Below are 18,821 nucleotides of genomic sequence, written 5' to 3'. Positions count from 1 at the left end.
CACGCTAGTGTTGATAGCCCTTGCTGCTGTATCAGCTACGTCTAGTGCACACTTTATAGCAGCGTTCGAATGAGCTTTCCCTCTTGGATCAGCATCTCAGCTCCCTCTTTGTACTGATCTGGCAGGTGTTGCAACAGGGTCTCTAGGGTGTCATAGTGTGCCCTGTCGTATCTGGCCAATAGTGCCTGCGTGTTGGAATACGCCAGATGTTGGCTGCCTGAGCTGCTACTCTCTTCCCTGATGCCTCCAGCACTTTTGACTCTTTGTCTGGGGGAGGAGCTTCACCCGTGGTTTGGGAGTTTGCCCGTTTGCGGGCATTAGAGACCACCAAAGAGTCCAACGGCAACTGGCCCCTTATGTATGTTGGATCGCCAGGTGCCGGCCTGTATTTCTTCTCAATCCGAGGGTTAACAACCCTTGACCTTGTGGGCTCCTTAAAAATGTCCGCAGTATGCCTGAGGACCCCTTTTAGCATGGGAAGAGTCTTCACAGTCTTTTCAGCAGTGGAGAAAGTGTCAAAAAGAAAGTCAGCCTCCACAGGGTCAGCATGCAGATCAACATTATGGTTTTTGGCTGCCCTCTCAATCAAAGCATAAAATGCTGTGGAATCTTCAGTGGGAGACGTCTTGATGTTGAACACTTGGGGGTCAAGGGCTGCCTGCTGATCTCCTTGATCACCTGGCTCCACCCACGAGTCCCGTTGCTCATCAGGGTCCATGTTGGTGGGGAAAATTGTACTCCTCATCCTGCTCATCCACATCCCCGCCATCAGAATAGGTGGGCGAGGGTGTTGCACTTCTTAGAGTCTGTGGAACAACCGGCTCAGTCAAGACAGGTGTGTCCTCTGCAGGCTTTTTGCGCTTTAGTGGAATCCTAAAGGACTCCAAAGGCTGTGATGCCGTAATCTTCCTTTTGTAAAGGGACAGCCTTCCGGTGTCGGCATCGATAAACTGCTCTGAGTGCTCCGATGAAGCGTGTGGTCGATGCTGCTGGCCCCAGACGGGGAGTTATGTTCGACACCACCGTGTCCGTAGACACCGACCGCGGAGCAAAGGCCTTCGGCGCCACCTTAGGCGGTAGCGTGAAGAGGAGCGGCGTGGAAGCCTGTGTCGTTTGGGCAGCTTGCTTCGGTGCGGAATGTGTCTTCGGTTCCGACGCAGAAGCCTTGTCTTTAATTCGTTTGAGGGAGTCCGAGACCTGCTTCGTAAAGGAAGCGGATGGTTTCGTCAACCCGACCGTTGTCCTCGGTCCGCGTCCAGGAGAAGATCCGCGCGCGGACGCCGTCTGTTTCTCCGTCCGAGGCGCAGGAGCATCCTTTACTGGTGCGCCGAGACCTTTGACCACTGCCGCAGACTGCTTCGGATCGGCAGCCTTGACCTTCCGGCGTCGGGGTCGCAGACTTTGACGCCGCGCCCTTGGTAGACGTAGTGTCGACAGGCTTTATGGCTTTTGGCTTGACGGCCTTTCCCGGAGCGGCCTCGATCGCCTTCTTGGGCTTCGGGTCGACTGTCTTGCTCGACACAGATTCAACGGCCTTCCGTGAGCCGGGCTCCTTGACAACTTTCGGCGCCGTAGACGGTCCGACAACTTTTTTCGGCCTAGAGGCCTCCGAAGACGACGGCGTCGATGGGGGAGCAGACGTCTTCGGTTTCGATGGCGTGTCGGCCATTTTAGTCTTCGTCGACACCGTTGGTTTCAGTTTTCGGTTTCGATGTAGACAATGGCGGCTCTGCCGAAGTGTCCGTAGCCCGGCCGGAAGGCGGGGCCGTGGATCTTGGTGGAAGGTCTTGGGTAAGGCCATGTGGCGATCCCTCGACCCGAGCCATAGTAAAAGTACGAACGGGTATAGCTCTTCTCTGAGCAATCTTACATGGCCCCGTAGGCCTCGTCGTCGTCCCTACCTCGTCGACGACGTCCTCCACGTCTTGGCCTTCAGCGTCCGCCTCGTAGTCGGACTCGACGACCACCAATGGAGGTGAAATTTGAAGGTGAACCTGCTGCTCGTCCGCTTCTTCGTTGACGAAGATGGCTACTGGTGCTGGAGCCGAACGCTGGGCCTCGAGGCGCGCCGAAGCCTGATGGTCTTCTTAGATCGAACCTGGAACAGGCCATACAGTTTGGCCTCGTCGTGGTCCGGCGACAGGCATTTATTGCAGACTGGGTGGACGTCGATGTGTGGGTACTTGGATCCACACACGGGACAGCGCTTGAACGGACTCCGCTCCATGCCGTCGAAGTCTTGCTGCGTCGACCGGGCCTCAATCCCGAAGAGTCACGCGACTCCCCGGATCTCTGACTCGAAGAGTTGGAGTAAGTTGGGCAACGAACGCAAACAATACCGACGGTTCGAAAAAGGCCTTTTGCCTGCAAAAAGTTAGTTTTTTGATCGATTCCGAACCGGAGTTAACGATATACATCCGAACCCAATGCGGAAAAAAATCAATCTAGGGATGGAGTCGATGCCCATGCGCACTGTAGTCAGGGGAGGAGCCACCTATCTCGTGATACTTCGAAGACTCTTCCAGGACAACAATGTGCAATCATCCGGACCCAACCTAGGCGGCGATCTAGGCTATAGATATGAATTCGGCAGCCCACATGCCTCGAACTCCAGAAACACATGTTTAGAGATGGCCAGCATTGATCTGCACCATCCTGGTGAACACTCGAAAGAACTTTTGTGCAAGTACACACGCTTGATGAACTGCATCCACCATATGCTTAGGGGCGAACCCGCTGGGAGGTGAAGCAGTGTGATCCCACATTTGTTTCCTGTTTAAAAGTATCCCTTGAGCCGCTTTGAGCGGACAAGCTCGTGGAGAGGCACCTGCACGCCTGGAGAGGTACTGTGACCCGAGAAGACTTTGGCAGCCTGCTCAGCAACCCAAATCTGTTTTATGCCTAATCTCTACTGATGACGAATAAGAATCCAGAAACACGTGTTTAGAATGGCCAGCACTGATCTGCACCAACCTGTGAAACACTCGAAATAACTTTTGTGCAAGTACACACGCTTGATGAACTGCATCCACCATAAGCTTAGGGTGAACCCGCTGAGAGGTGAAGCAGTGTGATCCCACATTTGTTTCATGGCTAGATATTGTTTTCCCTTTGTTGCAGGTGCCAGAGTTTCCAGCAGGAACATGTTCCCCTTTTCTTCCTCAAGGGGCACCCCAAACTGGTTTACAGCCCTTTTAACGATTTCATTTAGGAAGCATGTCATCTGGGGAGATGCTTTTCGAGGGATAGTTGCAGATTTCCTCCTCTGGACTCTGTGTCGAGATCGTTCACTCGTCCTCGAAGTTTTCTTCGAAGTTTTCTTCGTTTCCTTCCTCCTCCGGTACGTTTCAGTATTCCTCAGGTCTTCGCCCCGGGTTCCAGTGTTGGTGGGGATTGGAGGAAAGCATCTTCCCTCCTTTTCGGTGTCGACTGTTTCTGGTTCGACTTCTGGTGCTTCAGGCATTCGATACTCCATTAATAAATTCATCAAATTCGTTTTTCCTTTGTAATAGCGCAGCCATTTCTTCCTCACGTCTTCTTTTCGACTTCGAGGGCCCTTTCGGCGTTGAATGCCGGGGTCTTCCTTTTCTTTTCGGCGTCGACTTAAGGTTTAGGCGTCAAGGCCTTTTTGCGGGAAATGAGAGCCAAGAGATATATGACTTGACACTTTCCTTGGAGGGGAAATGGGTGTCTAGATCCTGCCACACCTCTTCTGTTTCAACCTAAAGATATGGATATGCTCCATACTGCTTTGATTATTGCTCACTTTATAGTCAAAGACGACCTCCTATTCTTCCTCTTAGGGCTCTGGTGACAAATCTGGGTGTGGGGGTAAAGGGAGAAATCAGCTCTGTGTGTTCCTCTTCTTGAGGAACATCCCCTGCAACAGAGTATTCTTAGGAATATGGTATGCCTGCAAGGAATCACATTCATTTCTTCCTCTTTATTATAGACTCCATTTTAGCCTCGAGTCAGCGTTTTTTTTACCCTTTTTCTCCCCAAAGATTTTTGCTTGCGATTGACACAATTTTCAACTTCAAGCCCTTCTCTCATCAGCCCATGTTCCCCCACAGTCTCAATCGCCTTTCGAAGTGGAGGCTAAATCCAAAGATTTACTGCCAAAAGTCTCTTTTGACTTTGACTCATAGGGTTCCTTATGTTTGTGCACCTCCCCCACCCCCTAGCTTTTGGTTTTGGTGCCATGTGACTTACTCTTCCAGGACCTATAGTACTAAGGTTTTGGCTCAACCTTATTGCAACCCCTGAAGCGTTAACTGATGTTGTTCATGGCTAGCTGTCTTTCGGTGTCTTTTTCAAATCTTTTCCAGTTTTGACCTCCATATTCAACTGAAATTAGGCATGTGTGTCACAGCCCCCCCATGCAGTGGTCCTACGGTAGGCAAAAAATGCACACCTCTTGGCTATCTTTGTATGCTAACTTATGGTGGCACTTCGGGAAAAAAAAAATCGGAAAGGAGCATATGCCACACTTCTCTCCATACTCGGACTCACAGGTTTGCCTTCTCATGGGAATAACCTCGAATACTTTCAGGTATTCTGCGTTCTTAAATGTTTTTTGCTTGGCATCAGCAATACTCTAGTTTTCCTCACATCTTCCATGTTTTTCCCCTTTCTTTCATTAAAACCTTTGAGTTCTTCAGTGACTGCGGAAAAAAATAATTTTAATATGGCAATCACACACAGGAACTTCCGGACACTACATCTAATGTCACTGGAGGATGGACATGGCACCAGATAGTGGTCAGTAACAGCCAAGTGCACACACAAAAAAAAAGAGACACAAAGTATTCCAGATGTAACCACTAGATTTCAGAATAAAGTACAGCATATTAATCCAGAAAATATTCACACTGCGAAACCAGATATACTGAAAGCAGCTTGCCAAGCATCCTTATACCAAAGGACTTTGGTAGAAGTAATCATGTAAATCAACAACACCTTTTTAACAGGATGCTCCAACAGGGATCCTATCATACTTTAGCCTTCTTTTCAAAAACATTTTTCACAAGCACATAAAAACACAAAAACAAATAAAGCAACCGCAGTTAGTTCAGTTGATTTGGAGTTCCCTTCAGGGGTGTGGGGGAAACATAGTATTTGAGAAACAGTTCTGGTCAGGAAAAAGCAACAGTTGTGTGGGTTTTATCATACCTTGTTCCCATCCGGGTCTGTGATTCTCCTGTTAACCTCTTGTAGAGCACATGCCACCTGTTCCCCCTCCACAAAGAATATTACTCGCATATTGCTGAGATGAAACTAAAGTGAAAGAAAGAAGGTGAGCGAACTGTCCTACTGATAGTGGTCTTGTGGCCATTGTTAGAGCTGTAGATTGCAGGGCACCTTACCTGTATAGGGATAATTGGAACACCGCAAGCACTCTGAATAGAAGACAGGATCCAATTCTTATCAAACTTCTTGCCCTGCGGTATCTAGAGCCAAAGGAGAAGACGGATGAAAGCAGCTAATGGTTTACGGATGTGAAAACCACAGCCATTACATGTTCATCTTTCACACTACCAAACCTTTAGCATATGTCCTTCTCAGGAATTAAGTACAAGACAATGCGTTTCCAGATTACCTCTACCACCCCCCACCCCACCCCCCCAGCATCTCATAAAAGCTAGCTTCCCTTGTTCCAAGTACAATACCTCCCTCTTGACTCCTTACCATGAACCCTTGTATTCACTCTCAGGTCTATATTAATCTACACCCACACACGCAGCAGAGATCCCTAATCAACAGGTATAATATAAACTAGCCCTGTCTAAAAGTCCTCTACTGTCCTCTTGCAGTTGGACCCACCAGAAGACTACAATCTATCAATGGGCATTTGTTTCTCCCAACTTACTCCATTCGCCCACTCTCCAGCATCAGAAGCTCATGGCTACTGGCTCCAAACCTTACCGTGACCCTGAACCAAAATTTTCGGACACTTTTGTTGCCTCCTAGTAGGTCACAGGGAGGAGTGGCACGTTTCACTGTGATGTGGATATTAGATGGACCACCTTGGTCATGAGCAGCAAAGTCGTCACCATGTCTGTGTGGTCTCTGCCCATAGGGCTTGCTGTGTAAAAGAGGAAATCTAAATTATTGCTGAACTGAGGTCAGTAGATCAAGGACTAACCTACTTTTTACCAATCAGTCCCTGAAATCAGGGGGCAAAGTATTGTTAGTTAATAAAGAAAAAGCACCTTACCTGTAACTATAGTTCTCCAGTGTTGCTTGATTCATCCAGGTCTTCGAGCTAGGAGTCCCATGGTATAAAATGTCAAGTATAGGCAGAAAACCCTTACAGTCACAGATGAAGCCTATCCACATAATTTTCAAATGATATGAATCTCGGACAATCAGCACATACTTCACCCTTCCTCACAGAGGTCCCCAGGTTCAGATTTTGTAGCACAAGTGTTTTTAAATTGAGTGCAATATAGGGGAGTCTGAGGGGGAGTCACATGTGAATCTATGAAAGATACCAATACTGGATAATTATTTTTCTCCAATGCTGGGTCTTTCGTAGATTCACATGCTTGAATCAGAGTAGCAGCAGTAACTTTATACAGATAATAGAAAGGGCGACGGAGAAAAGACAGGTTCATCTTAATGAAAAATATGACTTAGCGCTGTATGTCCCACTGCTGCATCTCTGTCAAGTGTGGAGTCCAGACAATAATGCAGAGTAAAAAGTGTTTATGTTCTTTCATGTGGATGCTCTGCAAATGCCCACTATTGGAACGCCGAAAAATAAAACTGTAGATGTAGACGCACTTCAGGTGGAATGTGCTTTTACATTTCCTTGAAGCGGGTATCCCATCTTATTATGGCAATAGAGTATGGCTGCAGAAACCCAGTGAGTGTCATGCTCCGGGGTCACACGCTGATGGGACGAGCATTGTGCGACCTCATGTGGACTTACTATTTATACAGGCTCCCTTGAGCCGGTGTGAGGTGACGACCTCGAGATAACGCATCTGCGTGCCTTAAAAGGTATCTGGACCTATGAACACTTTCAGCAGCCCATGCAGCAACCCCGTTCACAGGCCTAATCCCTGCTGATGAGCGTTAATGAACGCGAAACACGTGTCCAGGGATGGCAAGCACACCAAGTGAATACCTTGAAGACTCGAGACCCGGGTAAAAGCGCACCCGCTGATACCTGACTACATCGACCATCATGCTCCAGGGTCACACGCTGATGGGACGAGCAGTGTGCGACCTCATGTGGACTTAGTGTTTCAATAGTGGTTGCCCTCTTCACGGAGAACCGCAGGACAATATTAACTGATCAGACTGCTAGAAAAATGTTCCGGCAATATAACATTTTATACACCTTTAAATGTCTAATGTATGAAGTACTCTTTCCACTGCGTTGGTTGGGTTCTCAAAATAAGTTTTTAAGATTATTGGTGTAAGACGCAGGCTCTTTATTTGGTATATCAGAAATCGGATATACCTTATGAAGAGTGTGGGCTCCTACAGTACTCTTCATGGATGGGCTCTATTTATTGCTTAGTCATGGGGGGGGTGGGTTCACCCTGGTTCCATACTTTACCATATAAGGGATGCAGTCTCCACTGCATGTTCCATTATATCCAATCGGTGTCTGGATAAGCTTGGGAACGTGGCAGCCGCAATTTTTCTTTCTCTTTCAAATCTATCTATTTTTGTCTGTAGGTGTGTGCATATTTAAAAGTGACTGTATGTTTGTTGGCTTGCATGAAATTTCAAGGGAATTTTTCTGAATTTATCTGTGTGTGTGTATACATGCCTGTGTCTATTGCATATATTTCCAGGATACAAATGCCAGCATTTATAAGCACACAATTAGTAAACTGCAAAAGCTTAAGGTTTTCATGTAGTGCACTCGCTCACAAAATTAATTAAATGAAATCCGGTTTGAATGAAAACCACTAGAATATTCAGATTCGCCCCTTTGTGTAATTGCTTGATATTACTGTTCATCATAGGATCTTTAGTGAGTTTAGTTCTAATTTAGTAGACCGCATTGAAGCTTTCAAAATTAAACAGCTCTCTAAACACTACAGCCGCACAGCAACTTATTCTCGAAATGTCCTTGTGAGCGAAGACATGTTGGCAAAACGGCACGTGCCGTTACAACACAGGCAGGTAAATGATTCTAAATCCTGTGAAGCCCGATGCTTTTGTAGGTCAGCTTAGAATTCAAACTACTGTAACTTCAAAAACATCAAGTGGCTGTGGACGCCTGAAGAAAATATCTGGCAACCTAATGGGTGGTTATTTTTCTCATTAATTGCGGTCGATCAAGGCTCCGATTTTTCGCAGACTTGTTATGAGAAAAAAGCGACCGTAAAAGCTGCACATATTTTTCTTCTTGATCGCCTCTCACAGGCCAGGAGAAAACAGATATTGGACGGCGGCAAGGAATGACGAGCGCGCACAGCCAATAAAAGGGCATTGTTTGTTTTGCTGTCTCCCAGTACAAACTTTTTTGTAAATATCGTGGCCACAATTGGAAATATTGCGACCACCGTGCTAGTCCTCTGATTTCGCGATTTTTTCGTAAATCGCGAACTCGCGAAATGCTGGAGGGTCTGTTTGGGGGACCATTTAAGCAGGTTGCTAGCTTCTGCAAGTGCGCTCCCCAACCTCCTAAGGATCTATGGTCTTATTGAAGGGAACTTTTCCTTGTAAATAGGACAACCCTACATTGAGATTTTTAGACTGAGCCCACCATGGTAACGCATTTTTACCATTTGTTTGCTACCTGTATGATTCCTCGAATGATGCCTGAACCTGAAGCCATTCCTTGTCCTCTTGAAAGGGTCTCAGATGAAGACAGCAATAGGGGATCATGGGGATGCACAAGAGGTTATGTCTAAAGAGCAGATGCCAAGTCTTAGCCATTGAGGTTAGAAGTTATACTCCCTTTGACAGAAAGGTCCTGTGTTGCACGGTGTCTAAACTTGCTACTACAAATTGTATTTCTCTTGAGGGTATTAAGCAGTATTTCTTTTCATTCAAACTAAGCCCCAATTTGTGGAAGATCAGCAAGTTGTCTCTTGTTTATCTCTTTGGAGATTTGTGAGAGTTTCCTTTGACTAGCCAGTAGCCTAGGTATGAAAATATGGTATGTACTTGTTTTCTTAGATGAACTGCTACCGCAGCCAAACACTTTGTCAATATTCCAAATCAGCGGTTCCCAACCTGTGGTCCACAGACCCCCAGGTGACACAGTCCCAGGGGTGCTGAAGGCAACAGTTTTAAAAGCACTTCAACGTTACTTTTATATCCAGCAGTTTTCGGGCGAAAATAAAAGTGTAAAGATAACTCTGGTGATTAATGTACTTGCTGGAGAGAGATGGGAGTTTTGTTAATTGACAGATTTGATTCATCTAAGGTAGCCCAGATGGTTAATACGCCTGCTGTACAGAACGTGTACCATGCACATCAAAAAACAGTATTTTAGGTGCATGGCTCAGTAGGTTACTGTTTTTGTCACAGAGATTCTTTAGTTACTGTGTAGTTCATAAGTTCCAATTGTAATCTAGCACTGTGAGCTATGAAGCGCCATCAAAGAGCTGCATGCAAACTGCATTGTACAAGTTAGAAAGTTATGTTTTTTTCCCGGTCTTTCATTATCCTGATGCTGAATACATTCTTATTATCAAAGTCAAAGCTGTTGTGAATGTCAATGTTATGCTGTGAATCATGAGTTTGTGCTTCCCCCAACCAAGCACTCTTAAAAAATGCCTACCAGTATGGATGAGATGTGAATCCTACACCTTGCAGTCCCCTTTGCCTTATGTAACATTTTTTATGCATGGATTTACACATGTATTATTTGTCTCTGTATGTGTGTGATGTAAAGTGCTCCGACACCCTAAACTAGTATGAGAGGTGCTATAAAACAATTGAAATACATGTGACAGAGGGGCTATGGAGAGATGAGAGCCAATATTGGAGGGTGATAGCAAGGGAATCATTCAAAAGCCCCAACAAAGATTGTCATATCACGGTGAACAGTAAGGTCATCATTTACTACGCTTTAAAAGCGAATACCATTGAATATATAATGACAAAAGTGCTGCACTCGCTATGCACCGTATGGGAACTGGTCCGACAACATTTGTAGGGGCTGCTTTGGGTTCTCAGTCCGGCCCTGGCATGGGCATGAGCCTCATACCGCGAAATAAAACCAAACTTTGAAAAGTTTGTTGCCGAGATGCAGCACCAACCTTCCCATCAAAATGTTGACATTTTTGCACTTTTTTTTAATAAAACATAATAAAATCTTTAGTAATTTGAGTGTTTGGTGTGTTCTTGTTTGTAAACTTTTTGCGAATTATTGTTTTAATGTTTGAAATTTAAATCATACAAAATGCTTGGGGGTCCCCGACTTCCAGTGGGGACTCAGTGGGGATCCTCAGGAGTCAAAAGGTTGGGAACCACTGTTCCAAATGATTTGGAAGAATGGTGTGAATATACACCCTTTAAGTCTAAGGATGTCATGTAAACTACTTGTTGAACTAGTTGAGGGCTTCTTGTAAATTTATCATAAGAAAGGGCTGCTACTTGAGAGATTGGTTTTAATTTCGTTAAGCCAAAAATCATTCTCCAGATTTCTTCCTTTTTAAATCAGGAAAAAGCAAGACTAAAATCCTAAATTTCTCTGGTAAATAGGGACTTGCTCAATTACCCCTTTCTGCAACATTATTTAAAACTCAGCTTCTAACAGACAAAGATGTTCTTGGGGTCCTCTGGACAGTGGTGTTGGCTTTTGAGCGGATTCTAGTGTGCAGCCAAAGTGTATCAGACCTAATACCCAGCAGTCAGAAGTTATATCTACCATAGTCTGTAAAAAGTTGGGGAGAGGATGTAGCCTTAGGGCTAGAGCGGTCGACCTCGAAGCTGGGGAACAAGGTTCGAGTCTTGGCAACAACGCTCAACATCCAGTGATTCTGGGCAAATCACAATCTCAGTGTGCCTAACAAAAATGAATGTGTCTGTCTGTAATGAAACTGGTGCTCCTGTAAAGCGCTCAGATACCAGATATCCTCCGGTGTGGTTTGCGCTATATAAAACTCAAATTTTTTAATTTTTTTTTTTTAAGTTGATTCTTTCTCCTACAAGCAATTCAGGAATTATCATGACCTTTGCTTCCATAATATCTGTTTTATCAGAAGTTAGTTTCTGCAAGAATGGTTTGTAGATCATCTTCGAGGGGAGGCTTAATGTAAAACCCTATTGGTGGGGGGGTCTACATTGTTGTGTGTAATCTTGACGGTACAGCTGTTGAAATGGTTGAAAACTGGAAGGTTGGTAACATCCTCTAAACTAAAGGAATACTGGCCTATTCCTCCTGTTCAATGAAAGGGTTGCAGTTGTCTTTAATCTCAAAGAACTTGCAGTGTCCGTATCTGTTTCAACAGACTGCAACATGTCTACCAAAACAAACCTGATTATTTAGTTCATGATCATGTTGTCTTGGTCGTCTTGGAAAGACTTATAAGATTTTCTAGTAAGTTGACCTAGTAAATGGGTGCGATTTGCAGAACCAGGTTCTTCAGCTTGTTCTTCTTCGCCCTCATCTAGGTCTCGATATTTGACCTTTACCTGTGTTGGGCTAGATGCAGGGCCAAATGGGCATGTTCTCCTTCGGAACGGTCATGTATTTTTGGATAGTCCCATCGATCTATACTCCATCTTTACATACATTGTCCCATCCACGTGACAATAACTATTCTAAACAGGTGACCTTTTACCTAGTAGCTTGCTCATGTTTCCTCGACACCAGACTCTAAGTATTCTATCATAATATAATCCCTGTACCTGACGTACATAAACATGTCCCCAGGCACAGCAGGTTTATTCTATATAAAGTCCTTGGCCAAGAGCCAGCTGTGGATGATCACACTTGTTTAGAAAAGCATTGGTGATTGTTTTCAAAACCTTTATGATTGTTTTTAAAATATCCACGGTGGTTTAAAAAAAATATTGAATATAGAAAAAAGCCTGGAATGACCATTTTAGTATAGAAGAGCCTCAACTCCCCCTCTCCCCCCCCCCCCTCAAATTTAAGGAGAATTCCTTCCAGGCTCAGAGGGGAGTCCAGTATGCAGAATCTTCGACACAGCGGTCTGAAATCACTTGGGGGTTGTCATCCTCGACTCAGAGACGGGGAACTTCGTTCTAAACCATCACGTGAGGGGGCTGGTTCTTCCCCAGGGGTTTCCTGGCTACAGATACACATAGCTATACGTATATGCACCTACACATCCAGGTTAGGCTAGGTACATTTAGGCAAATTACTTAGCGCGATCATTTTAGGCATATGCAAGTGCTACTATTTTTATCTGAACTGCTTATGTTCATTTTATTAGCACTATGGTAGAAATGTATGGACGATTTACTATACTGGTACTAGAAATCGCTTTCGTATGAGTGTCGCCCGATTGTCGCAGCACATATGTTCTGCACAAGGCTGTCGCTGGACCAATAAATATTTACTGAAACGTCCTAATCCCCAACCTGTGTATTTTCTGAGAGAAAGCAAGCACGAGTATCTGAGTGAAAAGTGCTGTACTGTTTTTCCACGATCCCGGAGTAATCAGGGTTGTCATGTTCAGTGGTTGTCAGAAACTAATATGCAGGGGGGTGGGAGTGGCACTGTAGAGCTATCTGGTCTTGCAGCTGACATATCCTGTGGGGGTGTACGGAAGCGGATGGGACACCAAACACTCAGTTTAGGTCATCCAAAGAGCACAGTTCCTGGGGGACTCCTAGGAACTACACGACATGGCGCCGCCAACGTTTGTTTCTTATATTAACCACTTGGATGCTAAGGTGTTTTATGGCTCCGCATGCAATTTCCATTGAAATCAATGGAAACTCCATGACGAGTTACCCTTGTCATTAGCACTGAAGGGGTTAACAGTGAAAATCTGAGTGGTTCAGTAGTGCTTTTTCAGAAAAGCCCTACTCACACCATTCAGAGACGTCCGAAGTGGGAAGGGAATTCCGCATCAGCTGAGCAGATATACTCTGTGTACTGGCTGAAGGTTTAGCAAGCTTGTACGGATAAAAGGTTCCCAACATTGTGCAAAATCTTAAATAAAAAAATTCAAAAAAACATTTCTTCTTCTTTTTTGAGAATGACTGAGCCCACGAGCAGTGGTTCGGGGAATGGGGAGGAAGAGTTGGCTAACGCTCTTAACATTACAGAAAACGGCAGACATGCAGTTACTATGAAATTGTTAGAACACAGTGAACCAGCAACTTGTGGTTGTGATACCTTTGTGATTGAGGCACAACGAGGTGTTCGGATCAGAGGTATTCCATTCATGGGTTCCGTTCCCACCTGCAGATCCGGTGACTAATTTTTTCCACACATACATTGTAGCTGAACCACCAGAAGAAAGCATTCCATAAGAAGACATTAAAGTACCTTACCAGCAGCATAAAAGCTGGTTTAAAGGAGCCCTTCCACACACAACATCGGTCAAGTGACTCGGTCTGCTTAGCATAGAAGGAGCGACCTGGCCGGTCTTAGCAACATATTCCACATCCACAGATAAATAATATCAGTTGATGAAGTACGTAAAATATACAAAGACAGTTAGGATATACAGACACATTGTCCAATTCATTGTGCGACATTAACAGCTCAACCTGCGAGAAATGCTCCAGATGGTCCACACCAGGCAACACCTATGATTAACCCACAGACACTGAAATCAGCAATAGGGACAATTATTTCCAAACTGGAGCGAATTCCGTTCTGGATAGCACCATAAATTGCACAGCTGTAAGCAGTATTTCCCCATTCGGGTCTGCAGGAAAAACATAGAATGCTAACCATTTGCTTGACAATGGAGATGTTTCCTCGATTGAGAATTGTACCACTTGGGGATCAATCTTTGCTGTTTATGCAAGAATACACGGTACTCCTTCCTTAGCAGTTGTTCCAGATGTATTGAAACAAATACAGACTGTGTACGGGGCAGGACCTACCCTGGACGTGGGAATGAAAATAAGGTAATTTTGACCAGGTCTCTGCAATCATGCTGACCAATTTAAAGGGGGAAGCAGTGGCCATACACGGCCGCCTAAGGGAAATAGCACCTAGAAATAGGGAGCGAGATTTCCCAAAAATTATCAAAGAAACCTATGCTGAAAAGCAGGGAAGCCACAAATGGCGGGTAGCCCCGACAAGGATAACTTGAAGCAAGCACCCACTTCTTCTAAAAAGAAATTGGAAACCATATATTCTAAAAAGAAATCACAATTTAGGGGTGGGTCTCTCCAAATGGAGTCCTCTGAAAAGAGATACAACCTTAGGAATTGTGATAACATTAAAAAACCTGATAGGTATCAGGCCACTGATGCACATTCCTTTCGTTCCTTCCAGGGTTCATCAAAAAACTCTGAGAGGGACAGCCAATCAGAACAACGGCAAGAAGATCGACCAAAGACAACAAGCAATGGCATAACCAACAGGTCTCACCTTTGGGACCTTATAAGTGTTTAGCTATGCAGCACATTTTCCTGGCTGCTACCGCATCTACTTACTTCATGAGCTTTGCCCTGTAATGCAGCCAGTATTCAATGCTGCTTTGTGGTGTAGGGGCAATTCAGCTCGGCTTTGTCTTCTAAACATGGTGGCACGTCAGAGAGCTGCAATATGATGCTAGTCACAGTGCTCTCTGGCTCAGCTGCCTGTGGGAGTGGTGCATGGACACCTTCTGTAAGTCTTATATCGGAGCCCTGGTCTATTCTAGGGGGCTGGGGACATCGTACAGCGATCGAGGGAGGCTCTTGATTACAGATGTACAGTGTAGGCAGATGCAGTTGGCATTGCACACCACGTGTATGCAGCAGTCGAGAGCCAGTTACTAACCCAATAATTTAGAATATTGCTTTAGGGCCCAGGACTGCCTTGCCATGATACTGATAAGGAGCTCACACTGACAGGTAAATACACTACAATCTTTAACCCTTCCCCAACCCATAAAGCCATCACCTCATACGGACACTAACTCCAAAATGTCAAGCTTTGCAAAGGGCCTTCCAGTGCGCTGCAACACTGTTTTTAGTAACTTTTGATCTGTATAAGCTAAAAACAAACGTTTTTGCTGTAAAATCAACAGATTATGCAGTGACAAATGCAGAAAATCTATAACTATGCAAAAATAATTGTGGCCGCACACTCGCATAATTCCAGTGGCCTTGCTATAATCATGCCACTGGAATCATGCTGCAGGGGAAAACTAAATGATATGACTGCTTTGACTAAATATTGCAGCAAGAAAAGGCAAATTATGCGGCACACTTAGTGTTGGTATTACCTCACAATTTTGGCATTTTTACACACAATACTTTGCGAGCAAAGCTTTTATTTCAGTACCAATTTGACACCTATTTACAGAAATAAGCTACAGAAACTTGACCGGTCAACCTATGCAAAGGACATTCCACCACCCTGCAACATGTAAGTGTTGCAACGTTTTATTTGTAACTTTTGACTTACAAGCACATTTTTATGAAATCTGCAGATTAGGCAGCAGCTGATCGATTATGTGGGGATTACAGCAAATCCATAGTTATGCGGGAACCGCCACTGACGTAAAATCGCCTAATTCCAGTGGTCTTGAGCATAGATGGGACAGTTGTCTTGAGCAGTGATGGTTTATTAATGCTTAGACTGGCTTTAAACGCACAGGTTCATATAAATTAAAGGCACGCCCGCTTTCCATCTGAACATTCCATCTGCATTCTCAGTGCAATTTGATGTTGTCCATTACAGGGAGTGAGGTTTATTCTCAGGAGGTACTCAGAACGTGTACTAAGCTCACGAACGTCTGTGCTGAAGACAGGTGCTGCTGTGGACATGATAATTTTTTCAAGTATACATTTGTCCCAAAAAGAATGCGCTGGTGTATGTTTATTTAGAAGTAGTTTTAGTGTTTTTATGAACAAATTGCTGAAGCAATAACTAGCAAGTTCACGTAGACATTGCAAAGAGTGATGTAAAAATCAAATGGATTTATTAAATAATGGGCAACAGCCTCTGGCAATGGAATTACTGTAGAACACGTGGTTTGCTCTGTAAATTGAAACTAGTTGGGTCTGGGATTCTCTACCCTCCTAGCGATATTTTGGTTTGACCCGTCTGTAGGCTGTAAATTGTTGCGAGGGCAGAGCAGGTGGGGAAGGGGAGGGATCAGGTTGCCACATATATGCAGGAACAAGGGAGGAATCTAGCAATTCACTAGTGAAAAAATATATGGCTTTTTGTGGATTTCGTTTTAAAAACAAATTAGGGAACGCGTGCTATAGAAAATGCACTTGTACTTTACCATCTGCAGGTGCAGTGTAGTTCCTATATTCCTAATAGGCTCTGCGCATTGGAATAATACTTCCTATAGATTTGACGTGGGACTTAGGTCGACTGGGTCTCTATCGAATATATTAAACTTAATTGTGAGTGCCAGCTAGCTCAGAGGTCACTAGAAACTTTCTCGAATAAACAAGAAGGGATTAGTTTTTTTTTTCTTCAAAAAATGTTTATTATTTTTATTTTTGGTGTTGAAGTATTGCAGACGGCACTGCTCTCCGATCACCAGAGGTGCAGTGTACAAGAAATAATCATCTTCAAGCAGTACAAGCAATTTTCAATAGGAACACCCATCCCTGAACTCCCTTCCCCCAAACTCCCGTCCCATTATTCTCCCGCCCGGATCCCACCCCTAGCCCCTCACAGTGTCAGCGTGGTCCAATAGCTAATACAGTTCAGTAGCAAAGTCCGTGCGTGGATCCGTTCACCCTAGGTCCACAAGAGAGTCTTTCATCAACATTATGACAAGCTGGCGGTTCCAGCCACAGCCCTCTATATTCCGCGCACTTCTTCCAAATTTTAAAGTGTTTTTGGGGGCAGCCCCTGGCAACAAACACCGGACGCTCCAGCCCCATACAGAAGTCTAATCCCCTTTTCCACACCCCTAGCAAGGGAGCCCTTGGGTCTTTCCAGGCTCGGGCGATATCACGTTTGGCCACTGTAAGGCCCAGAAGCAGTAAGTGGCGTTTGTAGATGTTACCTCCCACTTGTTCCATAACATGCAAGAGGCCCAGTTTCGGGGAGCGGGGGAGGTCCCATCCCAACACCTCAGACAGGCAGTCCCAGACACCAGTCCAGAATCTCAACCGTTTATCACACGCCCACACCGTATGTACAAAGGTTCCAACCGCTCAGCCACACCGCAGGAAATCAGGGGAGGCTATCAGGCCCGCCCTCCACAATCTGTCTCTAGTATAGTAGGCTCTATGCAAGTATTTAAATTGGATGAAGCGCAGGCGAACCGCTATTGCTGCCCCCCTCGGGGCCTCCAAGGCTTCCCTCCAGTCCTCTCCTTCTAGGTCTCCTATGTCCCCCTCCCATGCAGATCTCAGAGAATCTAGAGACGAGGAGCAATGCATGATTAACGTCTGGTATATACAGGATATTTTCCTAGTGCCTATCTCACCCATGAAGACCTTAGCCTCCAGCGGGCTGAATTCGGGCAAGGAGTCTAGACCGACTAGGGAGGGAGACAAAGCGTGCCGGAGCTGTAGATAACGAAACTGTGTTGGGGGCATACCATACTCTTCTCGTAGGGCTTGGAACGTCTTAAGAGCCGTGCCTTTCATTACATGGCCCAGGGCCGATATACCTATAGCGTCCCAGCCACTAAAGCCCCTCAGGGATGCCAGCGCCGGCAATCGCCCATTGTGCCAGAGGGGAGTTTCCCTTGTCAATTTGTTCCACCATCCCATGCGGGGCAGCGCACTGCGCCACACCCGAAATACCACCTGTGTGACCTCCGGAAGCCTCCACCGCGCCGCCGCTGAATACAAGATGGTGTGTAGCGTTTCTGGGTCCATCAAAAACCGCTCACGGGCATAGGCCGGATCGCTCCGATCCCCATACCACCATTCGTTTAGTATCAATAGGTGGGACGCTTGATAATAGGACAGAAGGTCCGATGTGGCCAGCCCCCCGCAGTAAGTGGAAAGAAAACATGTGCGAAGTGCCACTCTCGCTACCCCACCCGCCCAAAGGAACTGGCTCAGCGCCGAGTTCACTCGACGAAACCACTGCAGCGGAATAGGGTATGGGTGATTCTGTAACTGGTACAGTAGGCACGGGAGAGCCACCATTTTGAATATAGCCAAACGGCCGTAGACATTCAAGGGCATTCTGGACCATGTCGTCATGTCCGAGCGCACACGATCCCAAACAGGCAGTACATTGCGAGCCCACGAGACCCCCAGGACGTCCGTCAGGAATATCCCTAGGTATTTAATGCCTCCAGCAGCCTCCTGCAATACATCCGCCCAGGGCCCCAGACCCCCGCGATCTCCCAGCGTAGACTTCCGCAGGTTCAGGCAGAGGCCCGACACCTCACCAAAGGTGCGCATAATTTCCAGGACTCTCGGCCCAGACCTATTTAAGTCTGTAAGAAAGAAGAGGACGCCGTCAGCGTAAAGCGCTATTCTGTCAGATGGTCCGGCTTCCCACTCCACTCCTTGCATCTGTGCGTCCATTCGCACCCATGCCGCGAGCGGTTCCATCGCCAGGGCGAATAGGTAGGGCGAAAGGGGACAGCCCTGACGGGTGCCCCGGCCTATAGGGAAGGGGCTGGAAACTGCTCCCGCCACTCTCACGGACGCCGTTAAATCGCGTACAACAGTTGTATATAGGAAAGAAATCGGGGGCCCAGGTTCAGGCGAGACAGGAGGGCACGTAGGTAGACCCAACTCAGGGAGTCAAACGCCCTATCAATGTC

The 18,821-nt window shown here is 45.9% G+C and overlaps 1 protein-coding gene across 1 annotated transcript in view; it reads right to left on the bottom strand.

Annotated features, from left to right (window-relative positions):
- Window positions 1-18,821, bottom strand: part of NXF1 (nuclear RNA export factor 1) — a 497,551-nt gene that overhangs the window by 411,635 nt on the left and 67,095 nt on the right. Inside the window, exons 3-5 of the mRNA XM_078660502.1 lie at window positions 5,926-6,085; window positions 5,367-5,450; window positions 5,173-5,277 (exon numbers count right to left, since the gene is read on the bottom strand). Coding sequence (XP_078516628.1) covers window positions 5,173-5,277; window positions 5,367-5,450; window positions 5,926-6,085 — 349 coding nt within the window. The remainder of the gene's footprint in view (window positions 1-5,172; window positions 5,278-5,366; window positions 5,451-5,925; window positions 6,086-18,821) is intronic.

This window comes from Lissotriton helveticus, chromosome 9, assembly GCF_964261635.1.
Source record: "Lissotriton helveticus chromosome 9, aLisHel1.1, whole genome shotgun sequence".
Classification (NCBI taxonomy): domain Eukaryota; kingdom Metazoa; phylum Chordata; class Amphibia; order Caudata; family Salamandridae; genus Lissotriton; species Lissotriton helveticus.
Note: the sequence above shows the minus strand (reverse complement) of the source record. Positions and strands in the feature narration are given on the sequence as shown.